Raw genomic sequence first — 23151 nt, forward strand, 5'->3', positions numbered from 1 at the left:
GTAATAAACTCTCTTTTCCAAAGATGAGTGATTTCTCGATCAGATAGATTTATTTATTTTTTAATAATTTTGTTGTTTTAGCAACATTACATTTAAAAATGTTGCACCCCTAATATATATATATATATATATATGAGAAAGAAGAGCCAGGACTGCTGAGCAGCTTGACTTCTGCATCAGACAAGAATGGGACAACGTTCCTCTCCCAAAACTCGAACAGCTGGTCCCCTCAGTTCCCAGATGTTCCCAGGCTGTTGTTAACAGAGGCAGAGGAGCGGATGTAAACAGTGATAAACGTGGCTTTGTTCTGCTTTTTTGATATGTGTTACTACCATCAAATAAAAAGATGAGCTGATATTTTTTTCTTAAAGGTGTACATACTTTCATTTCAAATATATGCTTTCTTTATTCTGTTGTGGAAAAAATATGGGTTTGTGAGGTTTGCAAATCTTTCCGTTTTTATTTAATTTTACACAGGGTCACAACACTCTGGCTTTGAACTCAGTTTGACTTCATCTCAGACAATCTGACCATTTTCCAGGCTGAAGCCATGAAAAGAGCATCGATGCTGTAACGTTGTAACTGAGCACATTTTCTTCCAGCGACCCGACCATAAGTCATAAAGGATACACTCAGCGCAGGTGGGCAGACTTCAATCCCTCCATCAGTGCTGTTTTCGGGAGTCCGCACAGGTGACTTGACAGCTACCTGAAGCGCTGTGTGGGCTGATGACTCACAAACCGAGCACTGATGACAAGAAATATTTTGTGCACGCACCCACGCTGCCCAGCACTCCGTGGGGCGCGCTCCTGCACGTGCACTCTAACACAGCAGGCATCAAAGCCATTTACGTCAAGCCAGACGGGAAGAAGAAATCCAATCTGATGGCACGAGCCTGCTCCTCCGGTCCACTCCAACTGTCCGGGAGCAGCGAGCTGCACTGAGGCCACTTTTATCGCCGTTTCTGGTGCATTAACTTCATCCTGCAAGGTCACCCTCGGATCTCTCACCAACTGCACGGGGCGCATGACTCAATGTTATTTCTGTCGCCCATGGATCCCGTTTCACGCGGATTTTCTTCGCGTGCACTGAATTGGATCGCATCTTATGGCAGACATTTCAGCCATCGCCCATCTGATCCACTGTGAGAGGAAATAACTCGACGAGAGCTCGGTGAGATGACAAACCCGCAGCGACCATCCCTGCTCGCCTTATCGGCACTGCTGCTCTGCACGCTACCCCAGACAGCTGGCTCTCATCAGCTCAATAGCTCATCATTATCATCATCATCATTATCGACGCCCTCATCAGAGGTGAGAGACAAAAATAATGTGACCCAAAATTGGCTGAAACAGACTAACGTGACTCCCAGCGATCAGAGCAGGCCACCATCAAAGCATGAAGAGGTAACAGGCCACGTGAAGAGCTCCTTGTTCAACACAAGTCGAGGCAATAGTAATAATAATAATAATAATAATACTGTGATATCTGACAGCCCTGGCAGGGCACCGAGATGGAGCCCAGAGGACGTGCCATCGCCGGTGTGCGCCTACAGAGTGATCGAGGGAGGCATTGGGGGGCAGCTGTGCTTTCGGCAAACTCTGTTTGGGTACAAGTGCTCTAAGGGAGAATGCAGGAGTGCGGTGTCTTTCGGGAGGCTGGTGGCAAATATTCTCAACAACGGCAGCGTACTGTTACAGTGGACCCACGAGTCCGAATCCACAAAGACTAAAGAGGCCAGCAGTCCTGGGACGAATGCGACAGAGGAGGAAACTCCGCGATCAGACTCTGTTTTCAGGGGTCGACGCCACAGACGCGGGGGCTACGAGGTAAGCTGCTGGTGGAATGGCAGCTACACTCAGTTTGAGTGCGCCGGTGTCCATCTTGGGTCGGGCTGCAGGGACTTTCTGCTCACCGAGCTGCACGAGAACATCCCGTACCGCATCTGTCTGCGCAACCTGGGCCGCTCCGAGCCAGCCGAGAGGCCGGAGCAGCGGGACTGCGTGGAGTTCACGCTGCCGCCGTCCGGGATGCAAGACATTGTGATCGCCATGACAACGGTGGGCGGGGCTATCTGCGTGATGTTGGTCATCATCTGCCTGCTGGTGGCGTACATCACGGAAAACATCATGAGCCCCGCGGCACAGCATACGTACTCCTACCGCGCTCACTCACATCACTGATGCACTAAAATGACCCACATGAACGCGCTCCGCGGTTATCTGTGTTATCTCTGTGGAGACTTGTTTCTGCCCCTGGGGGGAAAATGAACAGAGGGTTTTTTTGTAATCCATGTATCAATATTTCAAGTTATTTTCTCAATTTTGAGTCAGTTTTTGCGATAATAACCCAAAATTTTGTTTTTTCAGTGGCAAAAAGAGTTTTCTCAGCTGCTGAAACAAGTTTCCATAAATCTCGCAATCATAGTTAATATCTATAGTAGTCCTGTTTTCCGTTTTTCCAGTATGACACACTCATCCTGTTATGACCTAACTGAAGCACAATCTACTGTGGCTCTGCTAATAACATGCCTTCTGAACCTCGCGAGGATGCACTGAACCAAAATTAGCCTACTGGTTATCTGCAGTTTGTAAATACGGCAGTTTACTGTGTCACGTTTGGTCAAGGCTGTCTGGGGATTGAATCGGGCAGCATGTCTACAGCAATACCAATAATGAAATGGCTCTGAGTACATGAGAAACAAGAGTTTTGCTAAATGGACAGTCGGTAAAAGTGTCCTTAATGGGACACCGAAAAATGAAACTTTACCAGTTAACACATTTCTCCACTCGAGTCAGTCACAACAGCACTGTTTTTGCTTTGTTTGTCATTTTCTGAAGGGCAATACAATCTGGTGTACAATCTCCAAATACTGTGCCAAACATCTTCAGTTAAACCACCTTTCTGTCCTGCTGTCAGTGAATAAAGTACTATGAGGTCATTTTTAATATTGAGAAGCTGTCCTTTTTCTTCTTCTTCTTTTTCTGTGTGTGTGTGTGTGTGTGTGTGTGTGTGTGTGTGTGTGTGTGTGTGTGTGTGTGTGTGTGTGTGTGTGTGTGTGTGTGTGTGTGTGTGTGTGTGTGTGTATGCGTGCACATACAAAACAAGAACCAAAAAAATTAAAAATAAAATTGACCCACAAAACATTACAATGCATGAAAACTACAGAAAAAGACAAGATGGTGACTTAAATATTACAAAAAGATTAGCTATTAAGTTTCATTCTTTCATGTGTAGACAGGCAGACAGATTTCTTTTTCAGCTATTCTATTTTAGATTTGCTGCTATGTTTGGGATTATTGTGGCTTGTTCAGATACAATTTTACAAACCTAAGTCATGACCATTTTTTCCCGGTGTTGTGCCAAAAAGTGATTGTCTGCCAAAAACTGATTTCCGGTATTTGCCAAAAACTGATTGCTCGTATTTAAACTGCTATAAGTAACTTGTTGGGCTATAATAGGTGAAACATATGTCAAATGCATCCCTCATGGATGACATAAAGTCATCTTGAGCCACAAACAACATTCGTGTAACAAGGTAGAAGCCGCAATCAGTTTTTGGCAGTGACTTTTATATAACCTTTATTTATCCAGTTAAAAAAAAATCTCATTAACATTAAAAATGTCTTTTGTAAGAGTAAGTTGGCCAAGAGGACAGCAGAAATGGCAGCAAATATTACAATATTTCTGTAAAAATATTTTAAGTGGGGATAAAGGACCGGATTGGTTATAATGTAAGTACAATAGCAGAGAGTTGTAAAGATACTTGAAAAACAGATATTGTTTTAATTCTCTATATAACCCCTTTGTAAACCCTGTTCACCGAAGTCTATTTACGAACATACGTAAAGATATTACACATAAAAAAATACACAGAAACATTGGAAATCAGTTTTTGGCAGACAATCACTTTTTGGCACAACACCGGCTCCCAAGCAGCCCATACTTGTTCAGTCTTTTTCTAACTGGACATATCTGAGTTTGAAATGTAGGACTTTGATTTTGCTGGGAAGTCCACCCTGAACACTTGCGGCATTCTCCAATGTTTTCCACTTGTGAATGATTTATCCTGCTGTAGAGTGATGGCCTTAAAACAGTTTGGAAATAGCCTTGCAATGTCGTACACAGCAGCCAAAACACAGCACTGTACGAACATATTAAATACAAAGTAAACGTTGTAAGACATGAAATGTGGAATTAATGGTCCCTGTGTTTGTATGCCCTGCTGCTAAAAGCCCGTTGACTGTGTCTGCTTACTGAAGATTTTAATGGTACGAGAGATTTTAGCCACTTCTACTGTGGCGAAAAGAGAAGGCCGAGCTCTTCCGGCATGTTTTCCTTACTGACGTTACGTGGCCTCACTGCGCTGAGAGCTGCGAAGCTCCGCCCTCAACATGACATCACTTAAAGCCGTATCCAGGGCAAGGTGCCGCTCCGCCATTTTAACTTCCTGCTTCTATAGAAGACGAGCTTGTCGCGCTGTATCTACACTCGAAAAGCGTTTTCGTTGATCCAAACAACTGGTTTTTTATTCTTTATTTCTCTCATAGAGATAAAAGTAACAGCCTCAGTTAGGTTTTGAGTTCATATCGGTTAGTTTCAGCCGGAGAGTCGCGATGCCGAGCCACCCGCTGCGTGTAGCGGTTGTGTGCTCGAGCAACCAGAACCGCAGTATGGAAGCGCACAATATCCTCAGGTAAAGATGAGACGGCTGGAAGAAGAGAGAAGGAAGGCGGCCAAAAAGTGATCGAAATCTGTGCGGCTTTCTGAGCCGTGTCGATGCGGTGACAGCCCGTCAGGCCTCGACGCTTTTTAACAATGGACTTCGAGCTCAGAGCGCCACACCGAGGCTGCAGCTCGACTAAAACTAGCTTTCTGACCGTGTTTCACAGGTTTAGGGTCGCCTAGAATGGTCTTAACTAAGATTCTGCTGTCAAACTGATTTTTAGAGAAGTCACACCAAGGCCCAAGTTGTTGGGTTGTATTCTCCCCCCACATTTTAACAAGAGCGCCCCCTGTAGGGAATCCTCCGAGAGGGAGCGTCTGGAGGTTTCACAGCGACGGCAGGCTCCGTCAGCTGCCTCATCCACCACATTTTATGGAGTTTTGTGTTGTGTCGATCAGATGTCACTACCAAAAAGAGCCTTTCAGCCCTCTTTAGATATATTACTAACTGCACTGGATTAGAAAAACAGGCTGGGTTAAAAAGATCTGCAGACCAGGGTGACAAACTGTCACCTATTTTATTTTTTTTATATTTAATTTCCTTTTTTAAATTAAAATGGTCAGCTGAGGTGGAAATTGGTATTTTGAGGTGTCTTGGGTTTCATAAAGTCTTATTCTAAATATGTGAGGAGGCAGTTTACAGGGCTGGGTTTACAGGTTACGTGACTGCTGTGGAAAGACTTATTTCCTTGTGCTTTCGTAATATTTTCTCAAAGTTGTTTCATAATTCACTCTCTTGTCCTTTCCTCTCTGCAGCAAACGTGGATTTGATGTGCGTTCATTTGGGACAGGGTCTCATGTGAAGCTACCCGGTCCTGCTCCGGATAAGCCAAATGTGTATGACTTCAAAACGACATATGAACAGATGTACAACGACTTGGTCCGCAAGGACAAGGAACTGTATCCCCTTCCCACACACAACATCACACACATCCTTACACTCACATATACTAGGAGCCAGATAAGTAAACGTGGGCCGTGTATCTGTCTTGATTAGATAGTTGTTTTGGACACTGGGCAGTGAAAGGAGATGAAACCACGTGCAGGGATTTAAAAAGAAAAAAAACCATGATGGTAAAAAGGTTTGTTTTTAAATCTTTAACATGTAGGGTGTGGAGAAACGCCTTGCAATACAGCAGCGGTGCAGCAGTAAGTTTGCTTTGGTAAGAGCTAGGATTTTATTTGTTTTTATTTGAAATTGGTGTAATTTGGCTCACTGAAGTTTCCTGTTTTTGCTTGTTTCTATTTATTTTTTAACATGTTTAGTTCAAGTAGTTTCAGTCTTTTAGTTATTGTAATATTTGTTTTAGGCAACATTTAAATAAGTTCAGAGTTGGTGTGAAAATGCAAACCCAACACTTTGAGGAGGGTTAACTCACATCCAGAGTCTCAATAAATGTGCAGCGAAGCCTCGTCAGGCAGGTTTTTACCAAACTGACAAAGACAAAACTCAGTCTGCCTGTGTATACGTTTTTTGTTTTGTTTTTTTTCTTTTTTAAGTTTACTTTAGCTTTTAAGTTAATAAAACTGGTTCAGTTTTATTTTAAATTCTGTTAACTAAAAGGTTTGAGGGTGTTTTGTTTTTTGGGGGGGGGGTTTACCCCACAAACACCAGTTTTTTGTGAATTTGATGAGGCTGCTTAGCGTTACTGTGTAATGATTAATGCAATTATTGCATTTTAACAATACTTTAGAGTATTTGTACTGTTGAAGTAACACAAACTCGCCTTTTGTAGTTAGTCGTAGAGAATAAGTATTGTCTCAGTTATCAAAATTGTAAAACTTGATAAGGACAGAATATGAACTATTAGCAAAGAGGCTGAGTTTGCCCAAGTGGATGACACCCACTAACTCCAGAGGGGGGGAGGGGGGTGCATAAGGGCCATGAATCTAAGAGGTTGTTTTAAGCTGTAGGCTTGAGTGCCCCAAGGTAAGTTAAAGATTATCAGTTTCTCCTCATTAGCATGTGGGATGTTTATGCTAATGCAAGGCACTCAGACACATTAGATAATTAGTGGTGTTCAACAAAGAGTACAAGTGTGTTAGTCTTCAGTGGCTGCACTTTAACTGTGCATGCATAGGACTTTTATTTATTTATTTTTACTTTAATGATAAAGTTCACATATTTTCTATCAGTAACCAGTAATCATGGTCCTTCTATTTAAACCTTCCTTTGTTTTAGTTCAACTTTTTTATTTTCTTTCTTTCTTTTTGTTTTTTTTAAATGTGCTAAAAACAGAAATCTGCCTTTAATTCATCTGGTTGTAGAGGCCTGCATGTTCAAAGGTCAGGCAAGTTTTCTCTGAGGTGTCATTTACTGTTGTGCTGCTGCTGGTCCTGTATTGTAGGTGTTTTTTCCCAGCCTGCATTAAGGTAAAGTAACAAATCTGTTCTCCTAAATAAGAAAATTACCCTGTGACACATGATTAACTTAAGTCACTGTGCTTGTATTTTTTTCCTGTATTTTCTGCTGTTTTGCATGGATATCTCACTGATGTAGTGCACAACAACTACTTTTATTTATTTATTTAGACAATCTCTTCCCATTTGTAGTGAGTGGGTTGTATAGTTTATAATCAAATTTTTTGAAAGAATAAAAAACAAACAATGGTGACATTGTCTGCATCAGCCTGGCAGTACCAGTGTGGCTTGTTAATATTAAAACTCTGGATTTAATGCTGTTTAAAAAAAAAAAAAAGTAAACAATGTTCCTGAAAATCCATCCTTTCAGCTTGTTTTCTGACCCCTCATTGGTGAATAGTCTGCACCACTAGAGGGCGATGTAGTTCATGTAACTAGACGTCACTGAAAAGTGCATCGTGCCCCCTTGTGTAGTTTGATCGAGATGCACTTTATATAGATGCTGCTTGGACCAGTGAGTTCAGTCTAATTGGGTGCACACTGAAATCCTCTCTCTGTTGCTCTGATCAGTTTTATTTTGTTTTGAGTGTTTTGTTTTGGGGGGTTTCCCCTTCTTGCCTCGTGCTGTGTATTCCTTGACCCTCCTCGCTCTTCAGATACACACAAAACGGCATCCTGCACATGCTGGACCGCAACAAGCGGATCAAATCAAAGCCAGAGCGCTTCCAGAACTGCAAGGACAAGTTTGACCTGGTCATCACCTGTGAAGAGAGAGTCTATGACCAAGTGGTGGAGGGTGAGGTTTTGTAACATTACTCGGAGTCATTCACAAACCCACCGCTTTGCTGCTTCTCCAACTGTTACCTGCCTTTACCTGGTCTTTAATGTGTTTCCTAGATTTGAATTCCAGAGAGCAGGAGACGCTGCAGCCCGTGCATGTAATCAATGTAGACATTCAGGATAACCACGAGGAAGCCACACTGGGCGCCTTCCTCATCTGTGAGCTGTGCCAATGTGTGAGTGACAGCATCTGAGAACTTCTTGATGAGGCGTTTTCTTACAATTTTATTTTTTTTAAACAAATTACTAATAAATATACACGTAAATAATGTGCAACACTGTTTCAGTTGGCACCTAAAGAAAGGTTAAACGATCTTTGTGAGTGGTGGAAATGAGGCGTGTGCGTGCACAGGTGGTGTTTTGATAGCTTTCCCTTGTGCACCCCTGCAGATCCAGCACACCGACGACATGGAGAATGAAATCGACGAGCTCCTACAAGAGTTTGAGGACAAAAGCAACAGGCCTTTCCTTCACACTGTCTGCTTCTACTAAGACTCTGCAACAATTTGCAATAAACACAGACCGAGATCAGAAGCAATCACACAGAAGTATATGGACACACATGCATCATACTCCTCAGTCATCCATGACTCAGTGCATACAGGTTGTGTGCCTACACAACCACAGACACACATAAATAGCTTTGGGTCAGGACCTAACAAATGGCTGCTGTTGGACATATTGTTGATAATGGGTTTTTCCTCTAAGCAGAGGATGGACTCGCTGCTCTTGCTCTGCCTTTCATTCCTCCAGATCAAGGTCAGGCCAAGGTTAATCCCTCCAAATATCACAGGTCCAGTCAAATCACTCAACTATGTCTCCTCAGGGAGAGCCACAACACCCACAGGCCAGATTCAACAGCTCCTCCAGTTACTTTCATTTTTGTTTGGCACAGAATGTTTTTGTTTTTTTTCTTAGATCTATGATTAATTCAAGCATATATGCCAGATTTATTTAATATTTGGGAGGGTGTACATGTGTTTACATGCTGGAGGAGAATTATTTGAAGTGTATGCTTGTTTCTGTGCGACCATGTGTTTGTAGATTTAGTTAGGATTAAGTTTTAAGTGGGTGGGCTAATTAATAATGAATAACCAAACCTAGACCTCTGAGGCTTTCATCGGGTGTGTTTCAGATATGTGTTGATATTTAAACTCGATGCTGTATTTCTGGCCACAGTATTTTGTTTTGAGTTTTTTTTTTTCTTGAACTGAAGCATTGTACTTATTTTCAAACTGCGAGCTCGGCTCAGAGTGCCTGATATTTCTTTTTTCCTGTATGTACATATGAATCTACTAAAGAACGAAGCCTCTCTAAGAAATCGTTCATGACCCTTTTTTTGACTTTATCAGTATTTAGTTCCTGCTGAGTTATTTAATTACAAAATGGGTATTAGAAGACTAACAGCGCTGTTAGGACTGTTTTATGAGTGATGAGGACAAATTACCAGAATTGGATATAAAATATGGGCTGATCTTTATTTAGATTTGAATTATTGATTCAGTTTGACTAAAGCAAATATATTAAAATATCAGAACAGAACATGGAGAGGCTCGGGTGGTAGAGTGGGTTGTATACTATTTGCAAGGGTGGGCATGTCTTCACCACATGCTGAAGGTGTAGGTCCTTCAGCATGGCAGTGAGGATACTCCCAGTGGTGGATCTGTAGAAATACTGGTATATTTATAATTAGAAATCTGCAAAAGCTAATAAAGTTCAAACATGAATGGTATGGAGTACAAACATTGCATCCAAAATATAGTGAAGTAGAGAGCAGCATAACATATAAAGTACAATGAAGGTGTACCTGAGTAAAGTACTGAAGTTAACATACTTGGGTACATCCAACTACTATTCTTTAATCCAGTGGTAATATGAGATAATACAGAAGTTGGGATATTTGGGGAAATTCATGTTAAAGAAGCCAAAACTCCACCTTTAAAAAAGTAGGTAAATAAAATAAAATAATACACACATTCCCAAAATTAAGAGTACTGCAACCCACTGAAACCAGAAAATCTCACAGGGCCCACCTAATCTTAAATTTTCGCTCTAGTCAAACAGAGAGCCTCATAAATTTACTTGAAAATTGCATTTAAAAAATCACTCAATGTAATGATTAATCACCTGTTTTAATTCACTTTTCATATAAATAAATACATATATATAAATGTGACTGTACATGTGAGTAATTTCAAACTGGATTTCTGTTATTAATGCGACCCACCTGCAGTACCTTTGCGGCCCTCCAGGGGGCCCCGGCCCACACTGGAGGCCTAACCCTAATCCCTCGCCCTAAGGGTAGGGTTACGAGTCCACTGAAATGCACTATCACAGAATTAAATGGCTCAGGTGGCTAAGAGCTCAGTTAGAAAAAAAGGAGGATAAAGGATTTCAGTAGATATAAAAAATAATGACATGGATACATGGATGAATAAATCGTGGATGAAGATTTTAAAAAAATAATTAAACTGTGAGAATAACAGTTAGATTGGGGGCCAAACACATTTTAGACACGCCCCTGCTCATCAGTGAAAATATAAAAGAGGGAAGGTGTAGGTCTGTTAGGTTACGTTGTGATGTGATCCTCGAGTTGGGGGACTTATGTTCATACTGGAGTGCAAAATTAAAACCAATGGAAGATGGACAAGAAAAGTTCAAAGTCATCAGGTGCTCAGTTTAGAAAAAAGAGAAAGGAAGAGGAGGAGAAACGAGCAAAAGATACAGGTAAGCAGATGTGTCATTGGATAATGGCAGGTCAGAATACTTTATTAATCCCTTTATTATGTGGGTTACAGTTGCTCCAAGAAGAAATGGTAAAAATAGTAACAGTAACAGACTAAACTCCAAACAATATGTTGCAGATTTTAATATTAATTAGTCATTGCCAATTGTTGATTTGTCCTGTTTTCATTGTATGACGAATTATGATGGCTGTTTGGTAGCCGTTTGCATACTATGCATACTCTCTCTCTTCATATATGTGTGTGTGTTTCTCTGGTGAAATTCAGTATGGTTCCGACAACAGTTTTATGTTAATGTACAATCCTTAATATGTTTTACGTGTGTGTTTGGGGGGGGGGGGGGGGGGGCAGAGAGAGTGTTCGCCCAGGGCGCCAAACAGGCTAGGACCGCCACTGCGGATAGTGATAGTCGTATTTCAACTATTCTGTGAGTTTTGGAAGAAAATATAAATATTACAAAAATGTTAGGACTGCCCACAGTCCACAGAGTTGAAAGAAAATAAGGTCCAGCTGATATTCAGCTGCATGCTGACCGTAACCATGATGACTGGTTACCGCCCGTGCTTCTGCGGGAGGTAACATCCACGCAGCCCACTGAACCTCAGCTCTTCTTCTATTACTGTTGGCTCTCTGTGGCTGTAATCCTGCTGCCACGGCGAACTCGTTTTTACCCCTCTGTAATTTTCTCCCTGTCGGGTAATGCGAGCTTCAAAAGCAGTGAGGGCGCCAATTTCTATTTGCGTCTATGTGCAAAACCGTGTAAGAATGTAGTTAATGTATTTTATAAACAGGCTTCTTATTTTAAGTTATCAGTTTGAAATTTTTTTACTGTGTGTGTGTTAACTCCTAACTCCTAATGTGTTAACTCCTAATTATTATTTTATTTATTTTTTATCTCCAGGTGATCGTTTCCATCCACACTGTAAACCCGAACAAGTTGACTGAACTTAAAACTTTTGTGGAAACTGATTACCTCAAAAGATTTAAGTACAAAAACTCATATCTTCTAAGTATGGGGTACTCAAAATTTGTATTTATTGTTAACCTAAAAATTTTAAATTATATTTTATATTTTATTAATTGATCTTTACTCAAAGACTGTATACTTTAATTTCAATATTTTTGTGTTTCTTGTAGTTTATTATTTTGATGCAACACAATGCAATTATATTACAACCTAAACTCAAATTATCTGATTATTAATTAAAAGATATTTATGTTGTGAGTGTAGACTACTAAAAAAAAAAAAAGTACGGAAATTCAGTTACTTTACATTTTGTTTATTTAACATTTTTTCATGAAAATTTAAAAACATCACAAATGTTTTTATAAAACAACTAACATGGACATCGGCACCATAAAGTGAGCATTATAAATTCTGTGTAGAACATTTATCTTTTTATAAACTCACAAAGGACGACATCAGTCCTAATTGCATCTTTCTCAAAATACACAAAAATGCAAAACAAAAAGTCAAATACTAATCACTTTTTTTTAAATAGAAATGAAAAACAATTTTTTAAAATGGGTACAAAGACGATCAGCTTCCAAATAACCAGATAAGGCAGTCAAGTATAGGAAAATTAGGTAAACTGATGGAGTTAAATCCACCCAAAGCCTGTAGTAAACTTAAAGTGCTTGAAGTGCTTCAAACAAAGTGCTCAGTAACAGAGTGCGTGTCCTGACAAACATTGCCTTATATTCCTTAACAGCATGTAGGCAGGGGTTTCAGGGGTTTGCCGTCATCAAGCCCCATGAAGATATTTTGGACTAAGGCAAATGTGTGAACCAGCTTCCTGGGGTAGTCTAAATGCAGAGCATAGATCAAGCCAAACAATAAAGCAAATGCATTTGCAAATCTGGGAATATCACGCATCACCTAGTCGCCTTTCACCAAAACAGCCATGCTTGAGGAAGTAAAATGGACTGGACTGGGAAGCGCCGTCGGTAACCACTGTGAGAAGGGCAACTGGAGTGTCAATGAGGGTCGACTCATCCAATGCGTCCGCCTGGAATAGACACAGTATCAATGGTAAATGGCCTGTATTTGTATAGCGCTTTACACATTCAGTCATCCAGACATTCACACCCATTCACACACTGGTGATGGCAGCTACATTGTAGCCACAGCCACCCTGGGGGGCACTGACAGAGGCGAGGCTGCCGGACACTGGCACCAGCGGGCCCTCTGACCACCACCAGTAGGCAACGGGTGAAGTGTCTTGCCCAAGGACACAACAACCGAGACTGTCGGAGCCAGGGCTCGAACCGGCAACCTTCTGATTACAAGGCGAACTCCCAACTCTTGAGCCACGATCGCCCCAATTAAATAAGTAAGGTTGGTTTGAGAGAATGTGACAAGCATGACCTGTAATCTAGCAAAACATTCAGCAGTGTAGTGGGTTACTTTGTAACGAGTTAGGGTACTCTACTTTTTTTGAAAAATGTACATTAATGTGTTAGCTTCTTGCATTACATAATTTGTATTTTTATTATTTTTCTAAAAAAAAAAAGTAATTTTTTATTTCATGACTTTATCTCAAAAAGAAACTAAATCTTGACTTCAGCCTGGTTTTTGGGCCACCTGCAGCATAGCCATAGTGCTGTGATACGCCTGTGCCCTGCTCCTGACCTGTGTGTGTGTGGGTTTTCTACAGAGAGGGTATTTTGTTTGTACAATTTGGTAGCTGCTAGGGTATTAAATTGTATTTAAAAAAATCCATAGCATTTTATCTTACTGGCAGAATTTAAGTAATGCAAAAATACACTTACATTACATGCCTAAAAGAATTCTGGGTCCTCCTCCCGCAGGTATACAGGAAGGGCACGAAGTACTGCAGTGCGTTTCACGTTGATATCAGGCGCCTCCTAAAAAGGGAAAAGAAAAGTTCATTTAACGCAAAGTTTTCAGGTGTCATTCTTTGGGGAGAATACATGTTTATGAAACTGCATGACATCAGACTCTACTAAATTTTGGAGACTTTTCTTTTAAGATACAACCTTTCTGTCTCTTGTGACAGAGAGTATGTTTCTTAATCATTTGACAAAAACCCTACACAGTATTTTAAAATAGTGTTCTCCAAATCAGAGCTGTGATCTATATAGAACATGGGGTTCAAAGCAAGGAAAAATTGTGTGTTTATCAGTGAAACTTTTAATTTGTGTTAATTTTATCATTATCAATATATGAAATCTTCACCTTAAGGGACTTAATGAATGGTTTCTTCAATAGATCTTTCAACTCACCTGTGTTTACTGTCTCCACCTGAAATTAATTGCAGTCTGAATTTTTTTTTCTTCTGTCTTTTTGTCTTTGGCCTTCAGCCTTGGAAGAAAAAATAAAAATATTGAAAACCTTATCAGCACACTAAATATACAACACCTTGCTATATTTCAATTGTTTTAGATAGAAGTTGCCACTGCTAGCTAAGTCACTTTTGAATGATGCTAATGAGAAGAAAAAAAAAACAAAAACCTGCCGAACAATGAGGCTGCTGTTGTAAAAACGCCAACTTTCTTGCGTTGTGTTTTAATCGGTTAAAACTGTAAAACTGACGACATAATCTATGTTTGAAAAAGAGCGCGAACAACCGCGAACAACTATTCACCACCTGGGTCTGTGCTTTTTAACACAACAGCGCATTCGAAAACAAGTTATTGGCTGCAACATATTAATATACTTGCTTTTTTACGGAAAAAATAAACATAACGAAGGTTCCGTTTTACTTACAAGTTTCTCCAAATGTGTTCTCCAGTCGCTCGAGAAGGGCAGCCATATTGAACAGAATTTTCTGTCAACGTCGTTCAGGTTAGAGAGAAGACGTCCACATGCGGAGCTCGGAAAAAAACATTTACTCAAAAATCATAATTAAGAAAGCAGTATTTACTCTTAACTTCTAAGCCATGTACAATTATAACTGTTTGAATCGTTAACCGAACAGAAAAGTTTTAAGTTGTTTCAACTTTGTGAGGAATTTTAATTGTTATATCCACAAACTTTCTAAGTCAGGTAGACTGTTGGGGTTTACAGTGCATGGATGCCAAAATTCAGAAATATAAGGAACGTGTTCAGGCGTCCACATCCTGAACCCTCGAAGGAATCCAGCGGGAGCATGGTGCAGATAGAGCCACAAGTTAATGGAAGCACTTGACATAAAACTGTAGTTCTGACTGAAATATAACAGAATGTAATAACAGTTGTAATAATGATATTTTAGCAGCCAGTAGAACCACCAGCATGTAAAAAAAAACAAAAAAAACAACACACACACACACACTTCCTCAGGGAAATCTTGTAGAAGCAGATCTGCCATTTCTCAGCCTGTTTTCTCTGTTTCTGTGATATGGAAACATTTAAGGGGTTAAGAAGCCTTACTTATACACACATGTACTGTACACTGGTTGCCATACACTGCCTCTGCAACTGTCAGTGTTTTTCTGTGCTTGCTACTTACTAATAAAAATATAAATACATATATATAAAGCAGAGGTAAGGAGTCAGCTTGTGTGAGCTAAGCCCATTCTTAGGAGCTCAGGGCCACTTTTCTGGTCAACCAGGTCTTATGCAAGTAGCTCAAACAGCTCTCCCAGCATGATACTACAAAAGATTTAACCAGATGTTTGTTTTTTTTAAATCAGTCAAACATATCCCCATCTGTCTAAAACAACCTTCACTTTCCCTGTCAGGAATGCCAGATTGATTTCTTACTCATGCAAACCTGCACATCACGCTACATAAGAGGGTCCCATAAAATGTGACAGGGCATTTAATCATGCAGCCTTTTCCAAACCATGGACAGCTTCATGCCCTCGACTTTCCTTTGAATATGAAGCTTCAACGGGAACTCTGTTATTATAGTGAAATACTGAAATCCCAGATGGATTCCTATCGAACACAACTACCCACTCGTCTTATCATTGTCCTTCTATTCGTTATGCATTGTGTGGTTCTAAAGTCTCTGCCTTAAAGGTTGGAGGTGTCACAGTACGACTCTTTCTTAGCCTTTCAGACTTCTGGCTTCTGAGAGAAACACCACAAATCATCAATTGTAGTAACAATCTTTACTTTTTATGAAAACATGGATCAGTTTCATTGTTTCAACAGAGACACTTTAATTAGTACATTTATATAGTGTAATTACAGACACAGCGACTGGTTTCCATGTAAAGTAAATGTTTACATTGTGTACATGATGCATAAGACCGAAAGAGTCTCAGCCATCATTTGTATTTTGTAGTTAATTGGTTAACGCTAGAAACTCATCTTCTGTCGTAAAGACAATCCCAACAGGCCTTTAGATTGAAACTTTCTAGTCAAAGAGGCAGAAAGCTAAAATTTTCCTATCCAGGTAGCACCACTGGGAAAAATGAACTCAAACTGGAGTTCCATCTTTAGGAGGAGAGTCTTCTCTCATCTTGCCGTCAGTGGAGGCAGGAGGTTGACCTGAACTCTCTGCTGTGCTGTTGTGTCCAGCTCGGTCGGCACTTTGGCCCTCTGCCGAGAGGTTCATAGGCGCTTGCTTTTCATTAATCTCAAGGACAGGAGCGATCACCTCCTGGGCCTGAGGCGTCTCGCTGAGGGGCAGATTAAAACCCATTTTTCCTCCGCTGCTCGTCACCCCAGCTGGTGGGGGTGTAAGGCTCTTCGCCGCCTCCTCTCCTCGCAGCCAGTCCATCTTCTGAAGGTGCTGCTTGACGGCATCGTCGACCCGAGCGTCGATCATGGCCTCTGTCAGGACGCCGTCTTCAGAGGAATATGCTGCCGCCTGAAGGAAAACAACATTTTCATTTTGAAATTAAGATACACTCTCCAGTGGTATGACAAGGTTTCAGCTATGGAGGCAAAGATAATATGATGATTCGTACCTGCCAGGCCACACCCAGCTTGGAGATCTCTCGTCCAGACATGCCCTCTGTCCGCTTCGCTATCTCAGAGCACTTTTTCCCGTAGTCAAACTGCGCCAGCTTCAGCCTCCTGTAAACACAAAGCAGAATAAGACCATGAAAAGGCCATGAAGGAAATTTCCACTGTTACACAGTATAGTGTTCCTACACTGGTGGACATGCTAGAAACACCTCCAGTATAAGGCATCTTACTCTGAATCAGATGGCTCAACTGGCTCTTTTTAATGTGGAGGAGTAGCCGCTCTACTCAGATCCTCTCCGGAATGATCAAGCTCCTAACCCCAACTATAAGACAGCCACGCCACCCTTTGGAGGAAGATAATTTCTGCTGTTTGTAATAGGTGAGGTAACCTGACAGCTTCGTTTTCACGCTCTGTTCTCTCTCATCACCGACATGCTACTAGGAGACTTGTCTATTGCCACTTTAACAGCTCTATTCTTGTGTACTCACTGTCTCCCTCCAGTGGCCGGCTCCAGCACATATTTGTCAAAGTATAACCGCACCAGCCTCTCCCGCTCCTCAAGACCCGGCAGCGCAAAATTCACTATTTCATCTATACGGTCATTTATGGCCCAGTCAAACTGCTCCGGCTGGTTACTGGCCAGCACCAACATAAACCTGCATAAAAACACACACACAAAAACACAAGAGTCAAGCAGCTTAATAAAAGGTAGGAAGTAAATCACAGTGATTAAGAAAGTTCAGTTGTAAACATGTGAAATAGATTCTTACTTGTTGCTCTGTTCTCCAGTGCGATATAAAAAGGCATTGAGAGTGGCTCTGAGGTCTTCGCTGATTTTCTCCTATTGTAAAAACAAAATAAGGCAATGAACAGTTGCTTCTTTCTTATGTAACCGGCAGGTTTTTTGAGTAATGAAATAAACGCAGACTTACGGTGGCCCTCTTGCGGAGGAATGCGTCGGCTTCATCAACAAACAGCAGCAGCCTGTGATTGGAAACATGGCAGAAAGGACATGTTTTGCTACATCTGGTGCACTTCGTGATATTGGTGCAAATATAATAACAAATATGTTAGGTGACATATTTTGAGCATCATACCCTCGTCGACTCGTGTTGGCCCAATCAAACACTTTGTGCATGGCGGTGACACCATCGCGGCCCATTGGTGCTACATCACCACCGGTCATAATGGCGTAATCCATCCCAGAATGCACTGCCAGCTTCTACTCCACATACACAGAAATCCTCCAGTCAGACAAAGCACTGGTTTATATTTTTGGACACCTGAGCATGCTTTAGCTCTCTGGCGTACCTTAGCGAACAGCGTTTTGCCCGTCCCCGGAGGACCGTACATGAGGATGTTCCTGTACAGGCCGTTGTTCTGCCTTGTGTTTCTTGTTGCTATGGCAATGTCACGCACACGCTCCTCCAGGGAAGGCTAAGAGATGGGAAAGTGCTGTTATTTCAAGTTGAGACAAAACGGCAATGATTTGCACTTTTATACCACATGTCCACTTACACTGAGCACAACTCCCTCCAGGGCATCCTGAGGTTTACTCTTCAGCCGCTTGGTCGTCTAAATAATTTCAAAGCAGTTATAAGTACAACAAACTCTGCAGCTTAAAAATAGCAAAATTATGAATTCATCATTAGCTACCTTGACTGGATGCTTGACTGCCTCTGCGACAGTGAATCGGGAAGTTTCCCGGACTAGTGACGGCTTTCCGAGCCTGGCCTCGATGTAACGTCCGGCCACTGCTGTTGCATTTCGAGCTGAATACACTCCCACAGCCAAGAGGGTCAACCCTGCCACCTGGGGAAGAGAGGAAACCATTATAGATCAGGAGACTAAATTCACACTCCATTATGAGCAATGATAAGCAGAGCATTTTTTTTTCCCAGAAGATAATATTTATAGTTGAGGTAACATCTGGGATATAAGATCTTCATAGTTATAGCCAAAAACAATTTGAAAAAATACCTTTAAGATAGAGTTTCTGAGAATGGAAGTGTTTGAAAACCCACAGGTGTCATAAAAGCAGTATTTGCTTTGATGTATATACAACGGAGTAAAAGGACACAGTCAATTGAAATGTTTAGCACATCTGTGAATGCATACATGTTGGGCCTTTTAATGCTGCGTTCCAGATTAAATTAGAAATCTGTATTTACGAGTTTCCAGTCAAAATCTTCATCTGGAATAACCTCTAAACTTGGATTTCCAACTCAGAAAGTTGGAGCAGCCCCATGAATGAGTTTACCACCAGAGATGTTGGCAGTGAACATAAACGGTAGTAAAACTGTAAAAGGTGTAACGTGTACTGCCACTGTTATGTATTCGGGGCATGGCATATAATTCACAGACCAGGCTCTATCCATGCACGTGCTGCAGCAGCATTTCAAAGCACACACACACAAAAAGGTATTGCTCTGTTTTGCCATCTTGCTAAGAAGCAAAACAAATCCTGTTTGTCTGACTTCGACAGAAACATTAATGTTTGATTTATGTTACTTGAACACAGCATAACTAACTGTGCTTTAGTGTACTCCTTAGGCATATTCATGTTTGTTTTCATTGGAATTTCAGTGACAAATTCTCCCTTGAATGGGAGCAGAGTGTCTCACCGTGGCAGTCACTTTGTCCCAGTCTGACACAAAGGCCCTGAATCCTTCTCCAAACACAGCACCTGCAGTCCTGAAAGCAAACACGTGTTAACTGTGAGCACGCCTTTAAGAGTCTGTCACAGTGCCCATGTTGACACTGTTAAACATTTACTGAACTTAAGCTGTTTTCATGCATGAACTCCAGAAAATGGAGGAAAATTTGCTTCTCTCACAATCAGCACACAGCAGGACAAAGTCAGCATCAGTGAAATTTGCGCTACTGTAAATACTCTGTTTGGTTTGGATGAGGGTGCTACTCGAGTAGAGCGTGCAGGAAGCAGGAACGTTGACTGTATAAAAGACAGACGCAGCTTCTAACTTTGAAAAAGACATTAAATCTGCATTCTTTTAACAGCCAGCAGGTTGCAAAGGGATTTCCAGCTGTACTGAAGTTTTGCGATCGATCGATAGATAGATATAAAAAATAAATAAATACATTTACTCAGGTTATCAAGGTTACGCACAATGTCCTTGTTTTAAAAACAAAAAACAAAGATGGCGACCGGGTCTTCTGAGTCAAACAGATAAGTCGATCTTTTATACAGTCTGCAGATGTGATACAGGCGGCCGCACGCTAGCAGTGAATTCATTTAAACTCCTTTCACATAAGTACAATTGGACTTTACACACACAAGCTGACATATTAAAGACAATTTAATGCCCAATCCAGCCGTGTCAGACATTTGTGTGCTCGCGTACAGCTCAGTCGAGTAAATTCTATAAAAGCTCAGGGCTGCAGCTCAGGTGCGAAAATGCATTTACAAGAAACTGCATTAAAAAACAATTATTATCATTCATGACCTTAAAAACCAGCGATACACCATTATAAACAGCTCAGAGCAAAACAATTTACTTTATGGACTCCAGAACGGTCTGTCGGTGTTCTGCAGCCTTCAGGCGGATCTGCTCTCGGATTATATCGGCGTTTTCCCTCTCAACTTTGGCTCGAGCTTTGGACTCTGCCTCAATACGAAGCAGCTCATTCTTGTGTCTCAGCTCCATCTCGTGCTCTATGGTCGCTAAACAACAAAGAGGAAAAAACAAAAACATAAACCTCAGCTCATCGTGTCAAACATTTAAAAGCATCCCATCAATAACCGCGCTCGTTTCTTTACCTTTCCTCATGGCCTCCTGCTTCTGTACAGACTCCTCCTGTTTGCGAAGGCTCTCTTCATTCATGGCTTGCTGTTAATTAAACAAGCACAAGACATTTAGTACTGTATCCCACTTCACAGCACGTTACAGCTGGAGTTGGAGGTTAACAACTCACCTGTTGCCTCAGTTGGTCCTCATATCGCTGCCTGGCCAGCTTGTCTTGGTATTGAGCTCGCTGATGGGACACAACCACAAAAACACAATTTGGTACAATTCACTGCTGTAATACTCACAGTGCTCTTCCCTCTAAAGAAAAAGAAAAGAAGCTCATGTTTTCCCCTCTTACAGCTTGATGCTGCTTGCTCTCCTCATTGAGAGTTTTCCTCCTCTCTTCAGCTTGGATGCGTATCTGGTCGCCTTTGAGCTGTTCGACTGCTGCTTCATATTCCTAAAGCGTGAGGTGAGAGCACAACTGGGTCATTGGAGAACAGCGACAATTCATCGCAGCACAGAACACAGATGCCACCAAAGTCCTCGAGTATCAAAGGAGCAAGAATACCTACTTAAATAGAGCACGGCTGTTATAACGCCCAATCAGATGACTTCAGATCCAGTTCGAGACTACTCTTCTAGTCATCACATTGAAACATCTCATCTTTATGGTCTCACCTGCTATCTCTGATGCCTGCTCTGTGCTGGTCTCCCTGCCTTATTCCACCTATACATACTCAGGAAGGTCATTACAGTGGTGCTTACTCATCTTTGTAAATATCTGAGTCAAGTTCTTATACAGTACTGTGTAAAAGTCTTAAGCCAACATCACACAGTTCTTTGTATTTTGCTAGGAAAAGTGCAGTACGGTAATTCACTGTAACATGCAAACATACAGAGTGTGTGCATGCTATGCCACAGCCTCCATCATGTTATATATTCACTGTTGTTAATCTCTCCTGACCTTCTCCATACCCATTGACTCATGCTGTAATATGCCAAGCTTTCAGCTAATAGCTCTTTAGGAATCACCTCAACGATGCAAACAATAAATACCATTTAATGCATGTAAGCTGTGAGTAACTTCAAATTAGTTATTTGGCAAGTTGTACAAGGACTGATTTTAAAATGAGTGAAAAAGCAGCCTCTGACAGAGCTTTGGAAAGCCCGGAGAACTTTTGATAAAGACCACTTCTGAAAAATACGGCTACTGCGGCTTCATCTAATGCAGGTCTATAATACCTAGGAATTATCAAGCTGATAGAAACGGACTGATGTACCCGGTGTCCTGCTGCAGATGCAGAGTGATCCACTGCTCTGCTTTTATTTTTATTAACAGATTTTCTTTTTCATTTTTTTACTTGTGTGACTTATCTTCTGGTTGTGTTGCTTCTTGGTTTAACATTTGTGTGATGAACACATTTTTTTGAAGTACATAGTGAGTAAAGGTATTCACTGTACCTTCATCTTACTCTGGTGTTCCAGCTGAGTGGTATTCTCCTGCATTCGAGCAAGCTCCAGAGCTTCTTTGGCATGTCCTACACACACGCACACACACACAGATGAAGATGCATGTAGTTGCTTCAAAGCGTTATGTTTGTGAGGCCTGCTGTCTTTGCTGATCCCTGTGACTGACTGTATCCACCTTTGAGTCTTAACTACCAAACAACAGCCCTGAATGAATGAATGAATGAATGAAATCATTATCAATAATCAAATAATAGTATGTGTTGCATCGTTGCACACGTGTGTGTGTGTTAGAGGGTGAGGTCTGGATGTTCTGAGCCGGACTGCAACGTCCGTGACCTTTGAACTCTGTTCTCTCTCTGGATGAAGGTGGATGCAGCTCAGTTCCGTAAGCCTAACTTCACGTGAGTTAAACCTTTAGTATTTATACCGGTGCTGGATGTCGGTGAGGGCCTCTTCAGCTACACTGAGGCGACCACCACCATCACCGTGAGCCAGAGAGCAGCAGATGCTGGTGCAGCTCTGCTCTCCAACAGCAGCCGTGTTTGTATAATCTGTACACACCTCCTCTAAGGAGACCCACCCGAAGCCCTTGAATACTTACGGGACATGTCGAGCTCCTTAGCCGCCTGAGCAGCCCGCTCCAGCCCGGTGGGATCGAAGTTGCTCCATTTGTCCTTGGGTTTATCTCCACCGCCGCTGGAGCCCCCGGCCGGCGGAGGTGGCGGCGGTGGAGGCTGTGCCGGTAAACCGGGAGGCACCTCCGGCTGTCCCTTGTTCAGGCCGAACAGCCACGACATTTCGCCGAGAACAAATAAAGCACCGTTAAACCGGTTCTGTTGGACAGAGGATAGCAGCCGCAGGTCTGTCACTACGCTTCCTCCACACGCGTGTCACGCCGAAAGCTTCTGCGCATGCGCACCAAACAGCTCAAGGTTTAGCTGAATAATCGCAGCCAGGATTGGCTCAGAACAAGTACTTCTCCTTCTGATTGGCGCTCAACGTAGTAGTCCTCAGCAGAGGTCATTGACGTAGCCCCGCCCACACTCTATACGGTAGCCCCGAAGGATCATAAAGCATACAATTCACTCGAAAGGACGTTTACCCCGGTTTCATCAGGCTGTTTCTGTTTTTGAAAGTCATTGAAGTGTCAGAGGATTGTTTCCAGGTTTTCTATATCAAATCTATTTTTGATTTACTTAAACTTCAAATCTAAAAATTTAAAGCAAACACTCTGCACTGAAAACAATCTCCTCACTTCAGTTTTAACCTTCTGTTTTCCAACAACTTCATGCTCCAGAGCAAGAGTGGGCAATTTATGTTCCCAAGGGGCTACATGAGAAGCTGCTGTGCAGGCCCACACCAATAAGTTGTAAGAAGATAAAATAAATATTGAGC

The 23151-nt window shown here is 41.7% G+C and overlaps 3 protein-coding genes and 1 long non-coding RNA gene across 4 annotated transcripts; 2 read left to right on the top strand and 2 right to left on the bottom strand.

Annotated features, from left to right (window-relative positions):
- The first annotated feature begins 887 nt into the window (after positions 1-887).
- Positions 888-2907, top strand: fndc10 (fibronectin type III domain containing 10). The gene has a single exon (XM_085407944.1). The coding sequence runs from the start codon at positions 1179-1181 to the stop codon at positions 2181-2183; it is 1005 nt and encodes a 334-aa protein (XP_085264070.1). The 5' UTR covers positions 888-1178; the 3' UTR covers positions 2184-2907.
- A 1507-nt stretch (positions 2908-4414) lies between these two features.
- ssu72 (SSU72 homolog, RNA polymerase II CTD phosphatase) lies at positions 4415-9247 on the top strand. Its single transcript, XM_085406609.1, has 5 exons — positions 4415-4696; positions 5482-5625; positions 7743-7882; positions 7984-8102; positions 8317-9247. The coding sequence occupies exons 1-5, from the start codon at positions 4617-4619 to the stop codon at positions 8416-8418; spliced, it is 585 nt and encodes a 194-aa protein (XP_085262735.1). The 5' UTR covers positions 4415-4616; the 3' UTR covers positions 8419-9247.
- A 2687-nt stretch (positions 9248-11934) lies between these two features.
- On the bottom strand, positions 11935-14502 carry LOC146669955 (uncharacterized). The gene is made up of 4 exons (XR_014911864.1): positions 14401-14502; positions 13917-13995; positions 13443-13538; positions 11935-12679 (listed from the first exon to the last, which is right to left on the bottom strand). It is a non-coding gene; the product is annotated as an uncharacterized LOC146669955 (long non-coding RNA).
- A 1214-nt stretch (positions 14503-15716) lies between these two features.
- atad3 (ATPase family AAA domain containing 3) lies at positions 15717-22668 on the bottom strand. The gene is made up of 16 exons (XM_085406610.1): positions 22358-22668; positions 21748-21824; positions 20642-20743; positions 20471-20530; positions 20316-20385; positions 20054-20219; positions 19162-19231; positions 18194-18349; positions 18056-18112; positions 17849-17974; positions 17635-17759; positions 17470-17521; positions 17308-17378; positions 17026-17193; positions 16536-16644; positions 15717-16435 (listed from the first exon to the last, which is right to left on the bottom strand). The coding sequence occupies exons 1-16, from the start codon at positions 22551-22553 to the stop codon at positions 16043-16045; spliced, it is 1998 nt and encodes a 665-aa protein (XP_085262736.1). The 5' UTR covers positions 22554-22668; the 3' UTR covers positions 15717-16042.
- Positions 22669-23151: the final 483 nt, after the last annotated feature.

Source organism: Rhamphochromis longiceps, linkage group LG5 (assembly GCF_057381845.1).
Source record: "Rhamphochromis longiceps isolate RC_006_pf linkage group LG5, R_longiceps_female_GT1.1, whole genome shotgun sequence".
NCBI lineage: Eukaryota > Metazoa > Chordata > Actinopteri > Cichliformes > Cichlidae > Rhamphochromis > Rhamphochromis longiceps.